At 43.9% G+C, this 12,226-nt stretch overlaps 1 protein-coding gene across 3 annotated transcripts in view; it reads right to left on the bottom strand.

The window, feature by feature from the left end:
• AOAH (acyloxyacyl hydrolase) overlaps positions 1-12,226 on the bottom strand; it is a 160,378-nt gene that overhangs the window by 26,633 nt on the left and 121,519 nt on the right. For all 3 annotated transcript variants that reach the window (XM_082693165.1, XM_082693164.1, XM_082693163.1), the window contains 2 exons: positions 7,173-7,209; positions 6,333-6,407 (listed from right to left, as the gene is read on the bottom strand). In XM_082693165.1, coding sequence (XP_082549291.1) covers positions 6,333-6,407; positions 7,173-7,209 — 112 coding nt within the window. The remainder of the gene's footprint in view (positions 1-6,332; positions 6,408-7,172; positions 7,210-12,226) is intronic.

The following is a 12,226-nucleotide window of genomic DNA, read 5'->3' as shown; positions in this document are numbered from 1 at the left end:
AAAAGCCAAAAGCCTGGTTATATAAATTATAGTACATCTAAGAGGTAGAAGGCTATGCAGCCACTAAAAAGAAAAAAGTAACTAATAGGGTGATAGTTATACAACATTCTGAGTTACTAAATGCCACTGAATTGTTCACTTTAAAATGGTTAATTTTACATTATGTAAATTTCACCTCAATAAAATAAAAAAAATTAAAAATAATGAAGTAGTCTGTATGCATTAGCCTGGAAAAGACTGCTAAAAAGTACTGTTGATTGAAAAGAACAAATTACAGAGCAGTAAGCATACTATTATTTCATTTTGATGAATATTAATCAGTCTGTAAGTTAGAATTTGCATAGAAAATATCTGGATGCAGATACATTAAACTGTCTCTATTGGGGAGCTTGGAGCAGGCTGGTAGAGGGCTGGTAGGGAATGATTCCTACACCCTGTATTATTTGAACATTTCACAACAGATGTTATTTTGTAATCAGAAAAATAATAAAAATAAAACAGATTCTCATATTATTTTTATTCTTTCTCAAGCAAAGGGGGAAAAAACTGAACTCCACCAAAGCTTTACTGGGAAGAGCAGAAAGCATTGTAATTTTATGTTATCTGTCCCCCACCTATTTCACTTAGCCAAATAAAATCACTGAATTGCTGCCATCCAGAGGTGACAGGCTGACCACGGATGCAAAGAACACTTTGGCTTGTTTGTGATGAGCAAGATGTACCCAGGAAGAGGAGAAGGCAGAGCCAGGCTGATGGGTTGCCAGTAAGGTCTTAGTTGTAGGTGGGGTCCATACTTTTATACTCTCTAATGGGTTGCTTAGAACTCCCCCATCCAGCCCTGGGCGGCGGGGGGGAGAAAGAAAGATGTCCTATTTTACAAAACCCCAGCATATAGAACAGAATGCTAAAGTCATGCTTTTTGTTACCTTGGGAAAAATTATACTACTTTATGAGTAAAAATCTCTCCAACCCGAATAAAAAGATCTCATAAGGATATGAGATTAGGGTGCCTACCTACTAAGGGCCGAAGGCTGGGTAATGGCTTTGGCTTAACTTGTATATGTGCAGAAAGTTCTAGAAGGATCCCAGTTTGTGAAAAGGACTCAGACTGCCTTGAGGGTTTGCTCAGCCTGGGAGGACCCACCCAGAGTCACCAGGCTTGATACTCACTGTGTGTGTGTGTGTGTGTGTGTGTGTGTGTGTGTACTGTCGCAGCAGGGCTGAAATGGATACCTTATCTTCCATCATAGGTAAGGCTAGCACATACTGCTTATTAACTTTTGCCTTGGCACTTCAGCTTCTTCTTCTTCTTCTTCTTTTTTTTTTTTTTCTTTTCCTGCTGATACACTAGCACTCTGGCACAAGGCAATTATGCTGAGCTATGGCTCTCCAATCACATAAAGCCAAGATGAGTTAAGATGGAGAAAAGTCTCCCAAAATCCCTATTTAATGATTATTTTCTGGCTAGAGACACAACCCTGATGATAACAAGTATTCTGAGCTACTTTGTGCTTTTGCAAAAGCAACCATAACTGAAGCAAGCATCACAGAAATGGCTAACTACTAAGTGAAATCAAAATGGAAGCTTTGGTGTTGCTGGCAGAACATTCTCCAGTCATCTTTGCTCCTTCGTGCACAGCTACATAATTTACACATGTGTGCTGTTAGATAAAACCATTTATTTATTTATTTTTTAAAAAGATTTTACTTATCTATTTGACAGAGATCACAACTAGGCAGAAAGGCAGGCAGACAGAAAGAGGAGGAAGCACGCTTCCTGCTAAGCAGAGAGCCTAATGCGGGGCTCTATCCCAGGACCCTGGGATCACAACCTCAGCCGAAGGCAGAGGCTTTAACCCTCTTTGCCACCCAGGTGCCCCCCAAAAAACCCTTTAATGTGCATAGCAAAACTCACTGGTTCTTTTTTTTTTTTTTTTTAAAGTAAGATCTAGGCTCAACATGGGGCTTGAATTCATGACTCCAAGATCAAGGGTTGCATGTTCTCCTGATTAAGCTAGACAGGCATCCCCAAATTGACTGATTCTTACTTCAGGCAAGAGGGCAAATGGATCTAAGTGACAAGGAGATGGATCACCCCTTCTGGATGTTTCCATAGGTACCTTCTGACTCTGTTCCTGAAAGATTGTCAATGCTATTTCGATCTGCCCACTCCTTCTTATCTGGTAGTTTCTGAGGAGAGTTAGCACTAGTATCTTGGAGACCAGAGTCCCAGGGGTTTGGGAAACATCTCTTAGGCCTTCCCTGATGTCTGCCGCAGGTTGAGCAGACTGAGCTGGAGGCGTCTAACCCTCTCCAGCCCACGTGTCAGGTCTGCTTTGTGAGCCCAGGCTTCCCTGCGTACGCCAGTGCCTGCATCCCTCCGCACACACCGGCGAGCTCACACCGGCCACTCAGAGAGGGGAGAAGTAAGGGGTGCTGAGCTTACATAGGGCAAGCCTGGGGCACGTGATGCTGGTGGCAGGGAAATGATGAGGGAGCACTGGCATCCCGGGCTGGGCTCTCAGGTCAGGAGCACGCGGCCGGCCACAGAGAAAGATTCTCGCCCCATGGGTGGCTCAGAGCCTGTCCTTATCCTCATGAATTGTGTCTGACCATGAAAATAAGCCTCGTGACTTGGGTGCAGGGCCGGCTGTGACTCTCTCATTACCCTGGCAGACATTCCAGCCAGATTTCACCTGGCTGATGCCAGAGAGCTGTGCCCCTTTTAAGGAAGAAAGCAAACAGCCTCTGTGGAAAATATTTCCCAGAACCACCGCTGAAGCCCAGACAGGCGTCACGACTGAGTGCTCAGCCCTCACTCAAGCTTGCACTTGAGTTCTCTCAGCGGCCAGGGAAGGCAGGGAGCCCTTTCCTTCAGGCCAGCCCGCTGGAACCGCATCGCTGACCTCCCACCGACCCACCTTGAGGAGGCATCTTGACACAGACTGGGGAGGGCTGGGGACTCAGCGGGCCCACATTAGCCCACGCATGGAGAGCCTGGGTCCCTGAACATGGGGGTGACCTGGAACATGCTGGCTGCTTGGGAACCTCGTTATCCTTCCCTTGGCTGCCCCCGCCCCCACAAGGAGGCTGGGAGAAAGAACTCCTCTGTGCATTCCCTTCCGCGCTGGTTTTTCTACCACTTGATTGGATGGAATGGAGTGTTTGCTGCCAGTGCAGGCTCCTTGGGGCCAGTGACCTATCAGCATGCTGGCTGGTTTCCTCTTTTTTATTTAAAAATTTTCTAAAAAATTTAAATTCAATTAATTAACATATATTACTGGTTTAGGAGGTAGAGGTCAGTGATTCATGTCTTATAAAATACCCAGTGCTTATCACATCACATGCCATCCTTAATGTCCAGCATCTAGTTACTCCTGCTGGTTTCCTCTTAATGCAGTGCTGATCAGTTGCCCTGGGTGACATTGGAAACATTGGCATTGAAAATGCAAGAAAAGGGGCACCTGGGTGGCTCAGTGGGTTAAAGCCTCTGCCTTTGGCTCAGGTCATGATCCCGGCGTCCTGGGATCGAGCCCTGCATCAGGTTCTCTGCTCAGCAGGGAGCCTGCTTCCTCCTCTCTCTCTGCCTGCCTCTCTGCCTACTTGCGATCTCTGTCAAATAAATAAATAAAATCTTAAAAAAAGAAAAAAAAAAAGAAACAAAATGCCAGGAAAAAAAAACCAACTTGGGTGCCAGGGGACACAGATAACCTGTGTAGGGTGGTCCCAGCACTTTCCATTAGGTGAAGAATGTACAATTAATTATTTCTGGGTCCACTATAAGACAAACAAACAAACAAACAAACACAACTGAAGCATGTCAGTATATGTGGCATGTCATGTTGTGGGGAAGAGGAAGCATTTATGATTTGAGGCCCTTACAGCCATTCCCTTTCCCAGGCTGCCTGGGCTACTCAAGGTTCTGCTGCTCTAGCTCACTCAAATTTGCCCTATTTCCAGGCATTTTTCTCTTTTTGTATTACAGTCATTCCATCTCTTTCGAGGGCAGTGATAGGAGAGGCCAGGGGAAGCTGTATTAACTTTGGCCAAACAGAGTAGAGTCACGGGGGAAAGCTGTGTTTGTCTATGTGACCTTTCTTCTTAAATTCCAGACATTAAAAAGCTATCTTCCAATCATGACCTTCATTCATTTAGCACGTACTTACTGAGTAACTGCGTGAGTTTGGAGAATTGAGAAAAAGCACAGGGCTGCATTATTTCAGTAAATGCTAGCATCATCATAAAAAAAAGGAAAGAAAAAAGTCAAGCCAATATCCCCAAACTTGTTCCAGGGCGGACTTATTATGCAACTCATTGCTGGCTTGAGCTTTTTATGTGATTGCTCTGCTCATTTTGGGTTGTGTGCTCCACCTTGATGTGCTGGCAGATGGGGAGGTACAGCTGCCATCTGTCTTTATTTTTCTAACCCCACCGCAGGACATTGCAAAGTGGGCACTGTGGGGACATCCCACGCTGCCAACCCCATTCTTTCACCCAAATGCTCGCTGCTTCTCTGCCCAGATCCCTGGCGGGGGGAGAGGCTGGCACAGGTCTCTGGCTGATGTCTGCCTGCCCTTTGGCTCCTTGGAAAAGGAAAAGCAGGCCTGGGCTGGAAGGGACTCTGAGTAAGCAGGTTCTGCTGGAAAATGCAGGTGGAGAGGTTTGGGTTCTTGGAGTCAAAGCCTCTCTCTGCAGGTGTTCTGGACTCATTAGCCATGGTTTGCTCTGTGTCCCCTTTGGGAGAACTTGATCCAGACCCTGGAAGGATGCTCGCTGATGTGACACAGGTTCGTTCTGTTCTGTGATAGGGCTGGGGTTGAAGCTCAGTGCTTCCCCTTTCATAAGCTCCTTGTGGTCAGGCCCTGTGGCCTCTTTGCCATTATGTCCCAGAGCCTGGTACAGCATTTGGCACACCGTAGGTGGTCAGTACATATGTTTACAAAAGTGATTGCCTACAGGAAAGCAGTTAAGGCAGGTGTGGACTATGAAAAGATCATAGAACTTCCTCAGAGAACCTGGTCTGCCTCTCAACCTGGCTACTTGTAGCAATATAAGCAAGTTCCTTAACCTTGCAGAACCTGTTTGTTTATACAGAATAGGGACAATCATACTTTCCTCTTAAGGCTGCTAGGGGGTGGTGTGACTCTTGGTGCATGAAGAGTTGGGGGGGGGGTCTGCTATTTGCCAGAGAGTTCTATGTGGCTCATCACAGAAGTTGGGACTTGAGTCTTTCTTGGGAGCTTTGGGATTTGGGGGAGGGTGGTAAACTAACCCAGGGGGTGCCAAGGCAGAATTTGGCACATCAGTACTTCTGCACTGCAATATGGTATCTCCCAACTTGAACTCACTTCACTAATTAGGTCTACACCTCCTTCACTGTGAGAGTTCCAGGGCTTTCCTACCTCATGGAGGTGTTGGTGAGGGCAAATGCATTTTAGTAATATTGAACTGGGTTTTTAGCACAGGCTTAGAGAGCTTGGTGAGTGAAAGCAAAGGACAGGCAGTCAGTAGGATGACCTACTTCTAGTACCGTTTGGGTTGGAGGCCAGCTCTGCCATTAATCAATTAATCAGGCAAGTCACATAATCTCTCTTGGCTTTACTTTTCTGTTTTCTGAGATGGTGGGTGGGTGGCTACTGGGGAGTTGTTCTAGATCTGATCTCACCTTTTTTTTTTTTTTTTTTTCCTTTTTGGCCACAATCCCAGGACAGATGGCATTCACATGTGCAGCATATTCTTAGGGGTACACACAATTTTTGAGAAACCTTCCAAAATGTTGTGGGAGACTAAGGCATTCAACATTTTGAAATCACTACTGATATTAGCAGTTTAGCAAAATTGCTTTCTTACTACGGGCCATGGGCATAAATAAAAGTGGCTGTGAACTATACAGTTTGTTGGCAAATGCTCCAAATCTATGCTTTCTCTCCACGTGAATACCGACATCAGAATGTGAGTGAGGAAGCTATTCTTATGGGGTAGCTGTGATTCAGCCTTGTTTTATTTAAAAGGCCATGATATTCAGGCTTGGATTCTTGGCTAGTAGCAGCATGTATCTTGTGATACAACTGAGAACTCATATCGTGACATACCCATCTGCTGGGAATCAGAGCAGAGAATTAATGGATCAGATATTTTTTAAAGGGTCTTCCAGCTTTACGGGTTGGTTCTATCAATTTCATATATATCTAGGACTTGCTAAGACAAAGAAATTCAACTCAATAGTAGGATACTGTAACAGAATGGAGTGGAGAAGAGAAGACGGCGGGGGTGGGGGTGGGGGTGCAACCCCGAGTCCAGGATTTTCAAAGCTTTCTTTCTCCTTAACTCACCCATTGCAGACATCGTTTCCGATCATGGCATATATGACGATGGCTGGATGGTCCAACAGTTGGTTCCTAGACAAACTGAGAAGCCAGAGATGGACTCTGAATGGCAAAACCTCAGAAATCAAACTTAGTCTTAGCTGATGTCACAGCCTGGACTCGTGAAAGGATTTTTGTGGGCCCCACCCACCCCCTTACTTTGGTAACTTTTTTCTATTTTTCTTTCTTTCCATGATCACTCTTCCCATTTTCCCCTTCTTCTGTATAATCTGTAAATTACTTCCCCCTGAGGGGAAGACCGCTTAAGTGCATAGAGTTGAAAAGGGTGGACTGAAGTCTCCAGGAGGCAGACACGTTACCATCGTCTTAGGATTTTTCACAGCTTTTGTCCTCAAGTGTTACTGGCTTCCCTCTGTCCAGATTCATAGGACATCTGGATAGCTGAGCTCTAGTACTGAACTTTTGAAATTCCAGGGCATTCTGGGCAGCCAGGGCCTTGCTTCTGAATTTTAAGCTCAAAATGAGCACATAAAGTGGGAAAATGAAGTTGTTTTTCTTTTTTGTTTGTTTGTGTTTTTTTTGCCTTTTTTCCAGCTACCTCAGCTAGACTTAAGTCTGACCCTCTTTGTATGCATTTTTATGATCCTTCTTTAAGGACATATGCACATTAATCACTTTCTATGTCCACTGTTCCAAGAAGTGATAATGTCCAGTGTGTGGGAGTCACTAGCAAGGTCCTGGTGCTCAGTACAAGTGATTACACGGTGACAACAGAGGGTTTTCATTCTTTCCTCACAATGAGAAACCCAATTTAAAAACAACTTCGTATATCCCTCTTTCACTTACGTCTCTAGAAATTTCTCCAGGTTTTGGGAAGATCCACCTGAATAATTAAAATTAAGAAATAATTAAAGTTAGTGAGTTCAATTTGACACTATCAGTATGATAATCTGACTGACTGAAAGCATGGAGAAGCATGCTGTGCAGCCAGAGGTCATCCACCCCATCACAGGGACGGGAATGACGTCATCCTGGAATGCTCCTTAATGGTTTTTTTGTTTACTTGGCGTTATGCTAACATAATTCTAAATTCTTTGGATATTCAGATCTCAAGATATTTCCTAAGGATGAGTAAACCTTCTAGTAGATGTGAGAAAATGATATACATCTATCTCCAAGAGGAAATTACTCCAAAGAAATTGGATGAGGGGCAAGAAGAAGTAAAAAGGATTCCTTGAGAACTACCCATCCCCCTAGAAAGCCCCATTTAATCACCTGCTGGTATCCCAGCTCACCCCTGAGGCTTCTTCTGGTTGGCTGGCCTGTGCAAGATTCTGATTGTTCAGAGCCTATATTTCAACTCCTATCATGACACGAGTGACCAACCTTGCTCTACCCATTACCACCTGTAATGTATCTCTTCCACAATAGTATTCATTTGATACTCATTTTACTGTGGCCATGCTGTTAGGCACTTACATTATTATTTCATTTAGGCCTTCACACAACTCTGTGAGGTAGGTACAGTCATATTCCCCGTTTATAGATGAGGAAACTGAGGCGTACTTAAGTGAGTTGCCTAAAGCCACACAAGTCATAATAGGGAGAACTGAAGTTCAAATTCAGTCCCTTCTGTCTGCACTGCTGAGCTCTGGCATATTGCTCCTCCTCTAGAAAGAGTGAACCCAAAGAGGTTTACTGCTAGTTTGTGCCTTGGAGGCTGGTCTGCAGTAACAAGTGAGTAATCATGAGGTTAACTCATGGGTGGTACGACTCATGGGACAAGGCAGAGTCTCCTGTAATTTCCAGCCTTCAAAGCTTGGGGGCAGATGCACTTTATGGCAGACTCTGAATGTTTTTACAGAGCCACATGGGGAAAGGGGGCCTGCACAGCTGTGAAGGCCAGAAAGGCCCACATTCCCCTGAAGCAGTGTGGCCCCCTTCTTCACATACAGCTGGCATCAAACTATACCGGCAGCCCCAATGTTCCCTGGGGTTGACTCAGAAACGTCAGTACATTCAATGAAGGTTGCTTTAATTCCTTCTTTATTGCAGTAGAATATACAGCCATAATCTTTCCCATTCTCCCTTTTTTTGAGCGCACAGTTAAGTGGCATTAAGTATGTTCACATTGTGGTGTGACTGTCCGTACTATCCATCTCCTGAACTTTTCCATCATGGCACACTGAATCCTGGTACTCATTAAAGAATAATCAGGTACCTCATATAGAGGGAATCATAGAATATTTGTCTTTTTGTGCCTGGCTGATTTCATTTACTCTTCACAGTTCTTCCGCTGATATCATGTGTCAGAATATCCATTCTTCTAAAGGCTGACGAATTTTCCATTGTATGGATATACACTTCTGGACTGTCCACTCCTCCCAACTGTCCATGGTGGATAGGCACTTGCTTGGTTTCTACCTTTTGGCTACTGTGACTAATGCTGCTATGAACACTGGTGCACAAGTGTCTGTTTAGGTCCCTCCTTTCAATTACCTTAGGTATATATTTAATTGAAATTGCTGGACCATATGGTAGTGCTAGGTTTAATTTTTTTTTTTTTTTTTTGAAGAACCACCATACTGTTTTTTATTCCTTCATGCAGTGAGGCGGGGCATATTCAGTATGCACGCAAACACAGAAATGAAGAGCAGTCAGTTCATCTCAGCACGCATGCGTTCATTCACTCTCTCCATTCAATCGCAGAACCTGCCACATGCCTGACATACTGCCATGTGCCTGTATGAAATTTACAGATGGGCTGGACACAGCCTCTATACCTGAGGAGTGGCATCCGCAGGGGTAAGGTTTAATGGGAACCCAAAGGCAATGCTTAAAAAGAGGAAAGCCCAATGTGATTTCAGCCTCTTCTCTCTGCTCAGAGAATGTGCCAGATTTTTAAAACTCTGAGTCCTGAATGTAGAGACTCCAAGCATTCCTGGGTGTTAGATGGCTCCCTACTGTTCTCAAGGGGGAGGAGGACAGCCAATGCCTTCTGACGTGCCCTATGGGGACTCCGTCATCTCGGCTGGGCCTTTCATTCAGTTCCTGCCCCACAACTCTCAACTTCCCATTTTCAGTAGGATAACAATCAAGAGGTGTTTAATTCTCACTCTTTGATTTTTCTCTTAATGAGAAATGAAAACTAATGAAAGCTCAAACCATGAGTGGGAAAAAAATTAAAGGACCAGGTCAGACCAATAATTTTCCTCATTATCCAGAGTACAGCTGGGAATTTGAGGTGCAGAGCACCCACAGAGCTTGAGGGAAATCAAAATGAGAACCTGTAATGGCTTGCCACATAAGCAGCCCCCTCTCCTGCCCACACCACCCACATCCCTTGGCTGCAACGGACAAGGAAGGCAGGAGCAGTTGCCACTGGGTGCGGTGAGTTTAGAAACGGCCATCACAAACAATCACTCAACGAGAGATCTCTACCCAAATGCTGATTTTTTCTTCTGCTGAATATTTATATTATAAGCACAGAATTCTCTGTGCTCTAGAGTTGTTGCGCCTTCCACAATTTCCATTTCCTTTTGGGAATCTTCCTTTGATGAGATTATGTAATTAGTTTAGGTAATTCCCATACCACTTTTTCTTCTTAGTTCCCTCTCGCTGTCATTCTCTACTCTTTTGAAGCCCCATCAACATTTGCTGTCTCTCTCCCTCCTGAGCTCTATCGTCTTTCTGCTCCTGGATGGAGACTTCTCAACTGTGGATTTTGCTGCTGCTATTGTAGAAAATACTGAGCAGCTGGACCTACCTGGAAGATGTGAGCAGGAGACACAGGCAGTTGCTAGCCTGTGGGATGTAGCAAAACAAGGGGAGCATTTGAAGAACCGCCACCACCCCTGAGAGGCCCATAGTCTGGCCTCTACCATTCTATTTCAGAGAAGTAGAAAAGATGTGACTACAAAAGAGGGGCATTTGATTTATTCATCAAGGTGGCCCAAGGGAGAATCTATCTGTCCACAGTTATGGGAAGAAGGGGGTCTTTTTTGGCCATCAAAATCAAAATTGTGGTTCATTCAGTGCCTTTTAAGTGAGGAATAGTGCATTGCAAGAAGAGAAGAAGGGTTTCATATTCTCTCAGCACTGGCTCTCCTTCCTAAATAAATTTCCGCTTACACTTCCCCTGCTAGATCAGTGTTGACCACAGCAGCAAGTGCTTCATATCTTAGACATGCAAATCAATTGGTAACATACTTTCAATGGTCTTCTAGATGAGCTTGTGACTTTTTGTGCCTGGCCCAGAATAGGAGTGCTCAGTCTCAAATTCCTCATGGAAAAAGACAAGGTATATTTAAGTATAATAGGTCTTCATAAACTAATGCATTACTTTGATCATGTTTGGAGTACTTTGGGCCAGGCATTGCAAACAGATGCCAGGAACACATCAGCAAATAGAAAAGACATGGTCCCTACTCTTGTGAAGCTTATAGTCATGAAACAGACAATGATCATAAGGTGGTAAGGTTCTGAGAAGCCCTGAAAAAGTCATGTGAAGCTGTGTACTGAAAGAAAAGTAGGTGTTTCCTTTCTTGAATTTCTAAGACAAGAACCTATTAATGAATTTCCAATAAAGTACCTGTGGATTCTTACATCAGAATTCCTAGCTGAATGCCATCTTGGTTATAAGTATCTGAATAGGATGGGGGCAGATCCAGGTTTCAAGCTCTGAAGCTTATATAATCTGGGGGACCCTCTTTAAGGAAAAGGACACAAAACATGAAAATGAGGCCTGACCTGAAGGGAAGCCACAGTGGAAGGAGACAAGGGTCTTAACCAATTGTGGTTAACTATTTTAAGTTGGCAAATTTTACAAACTCAAATGGTCACCAGGATTGGGGCTGGGGTTGGTCCTTCAACTGCAGCCTCATTACCTTCCTAACTCTGCCTCTTGGTGCTCCTTAGAGGTCATCTGTGAAGTCTTGGAGCATCCACATTGGGTGGGACCTTCAAGAGCAAGTGATCAGGCAGCCCACTTTACAGAGGAGACCCAGAGGTGGAAAGAGACGTGGTCAAGGTTCTACAGCTAGTAAGCAGTGATTCGTTCCAGATGCCAGTTTAACAACAGACATTAGTAACCACTGAGATAGATCAGACAGCCTTGTGTCTAGGTTGGGAGATATCAGAGGACAACAAAATGCTAACCTCACTGTCAGTTTGTACTCCTAATTCTGGTTTTCTTCTTCAATCGACCTACTACTATTTACTTTTCACAGCTCTCCAATACCTGTTCCATATTTTCTGACCACATTTCACAGTGGTATTCCGTGGGCCAGACTGGGTGGCGTGTACTTACTCTACTGTACCCAGAACCAGAAACCTAAAAAGCACTATAGAGAGTACAAAATGTTCATGGAAAACGTGTTGTCATACACAGACCTAGAGAAAATCTAATAATGCTTTTTAACTTTCATCAGATTTTAAATAATGGAGACTTGGCTATTTTTATAATTGAGGAAGCATTTTGAAGAGTATGGATTGTATAAATCTGGCTTAAAAAATCAGCCATAAGAAATTTAAACTCCTTCATTTCTCTAAAGTTTTTTTCTTGAGATAAGTAGAAACATTCAGACTAATACACTGACCTTGAGCTCAAAATAGTAGGCACTTAATAATTGTTTGTTGTGACAGTTTCTGATGGTGTTTCTACTACTGAAAATGCTTTCAAATTCACAAGTGTGGTTCTGAATTTCTGTGACAAACTAGATAAATGATTCCCCAAACATATATTTTTAAAAGAAAGTAACAGCCTTCCCAGCATGGCTCTCACCTGACTCCTAGTCTCAGAACTTGACATAACTTCACAAACATCCTTCAGCCCCTCTGAACTTCTCTCCTCCTCTTTCCCAAAGATTATTTTGCCCTTGGAGCCTCTTTGCACTGAGTCA

This window comes from Mustela nivalis (assembly GCF_964662115.1).
Source record: "Mustela nivalis genome assembly, chromosome: 12".
Taxonomy (NCBI): domain Eukaryota; kingdom Metazoa; phylum Chordata; class Mammalia; order Carnivora; family Mustelidae; genus Mustela; species Mustela nivalis.
Note: the sequence above shows the minus strand (reverse complement) of the source record. Positions and strands in the feature narration are given on the sequence as shown.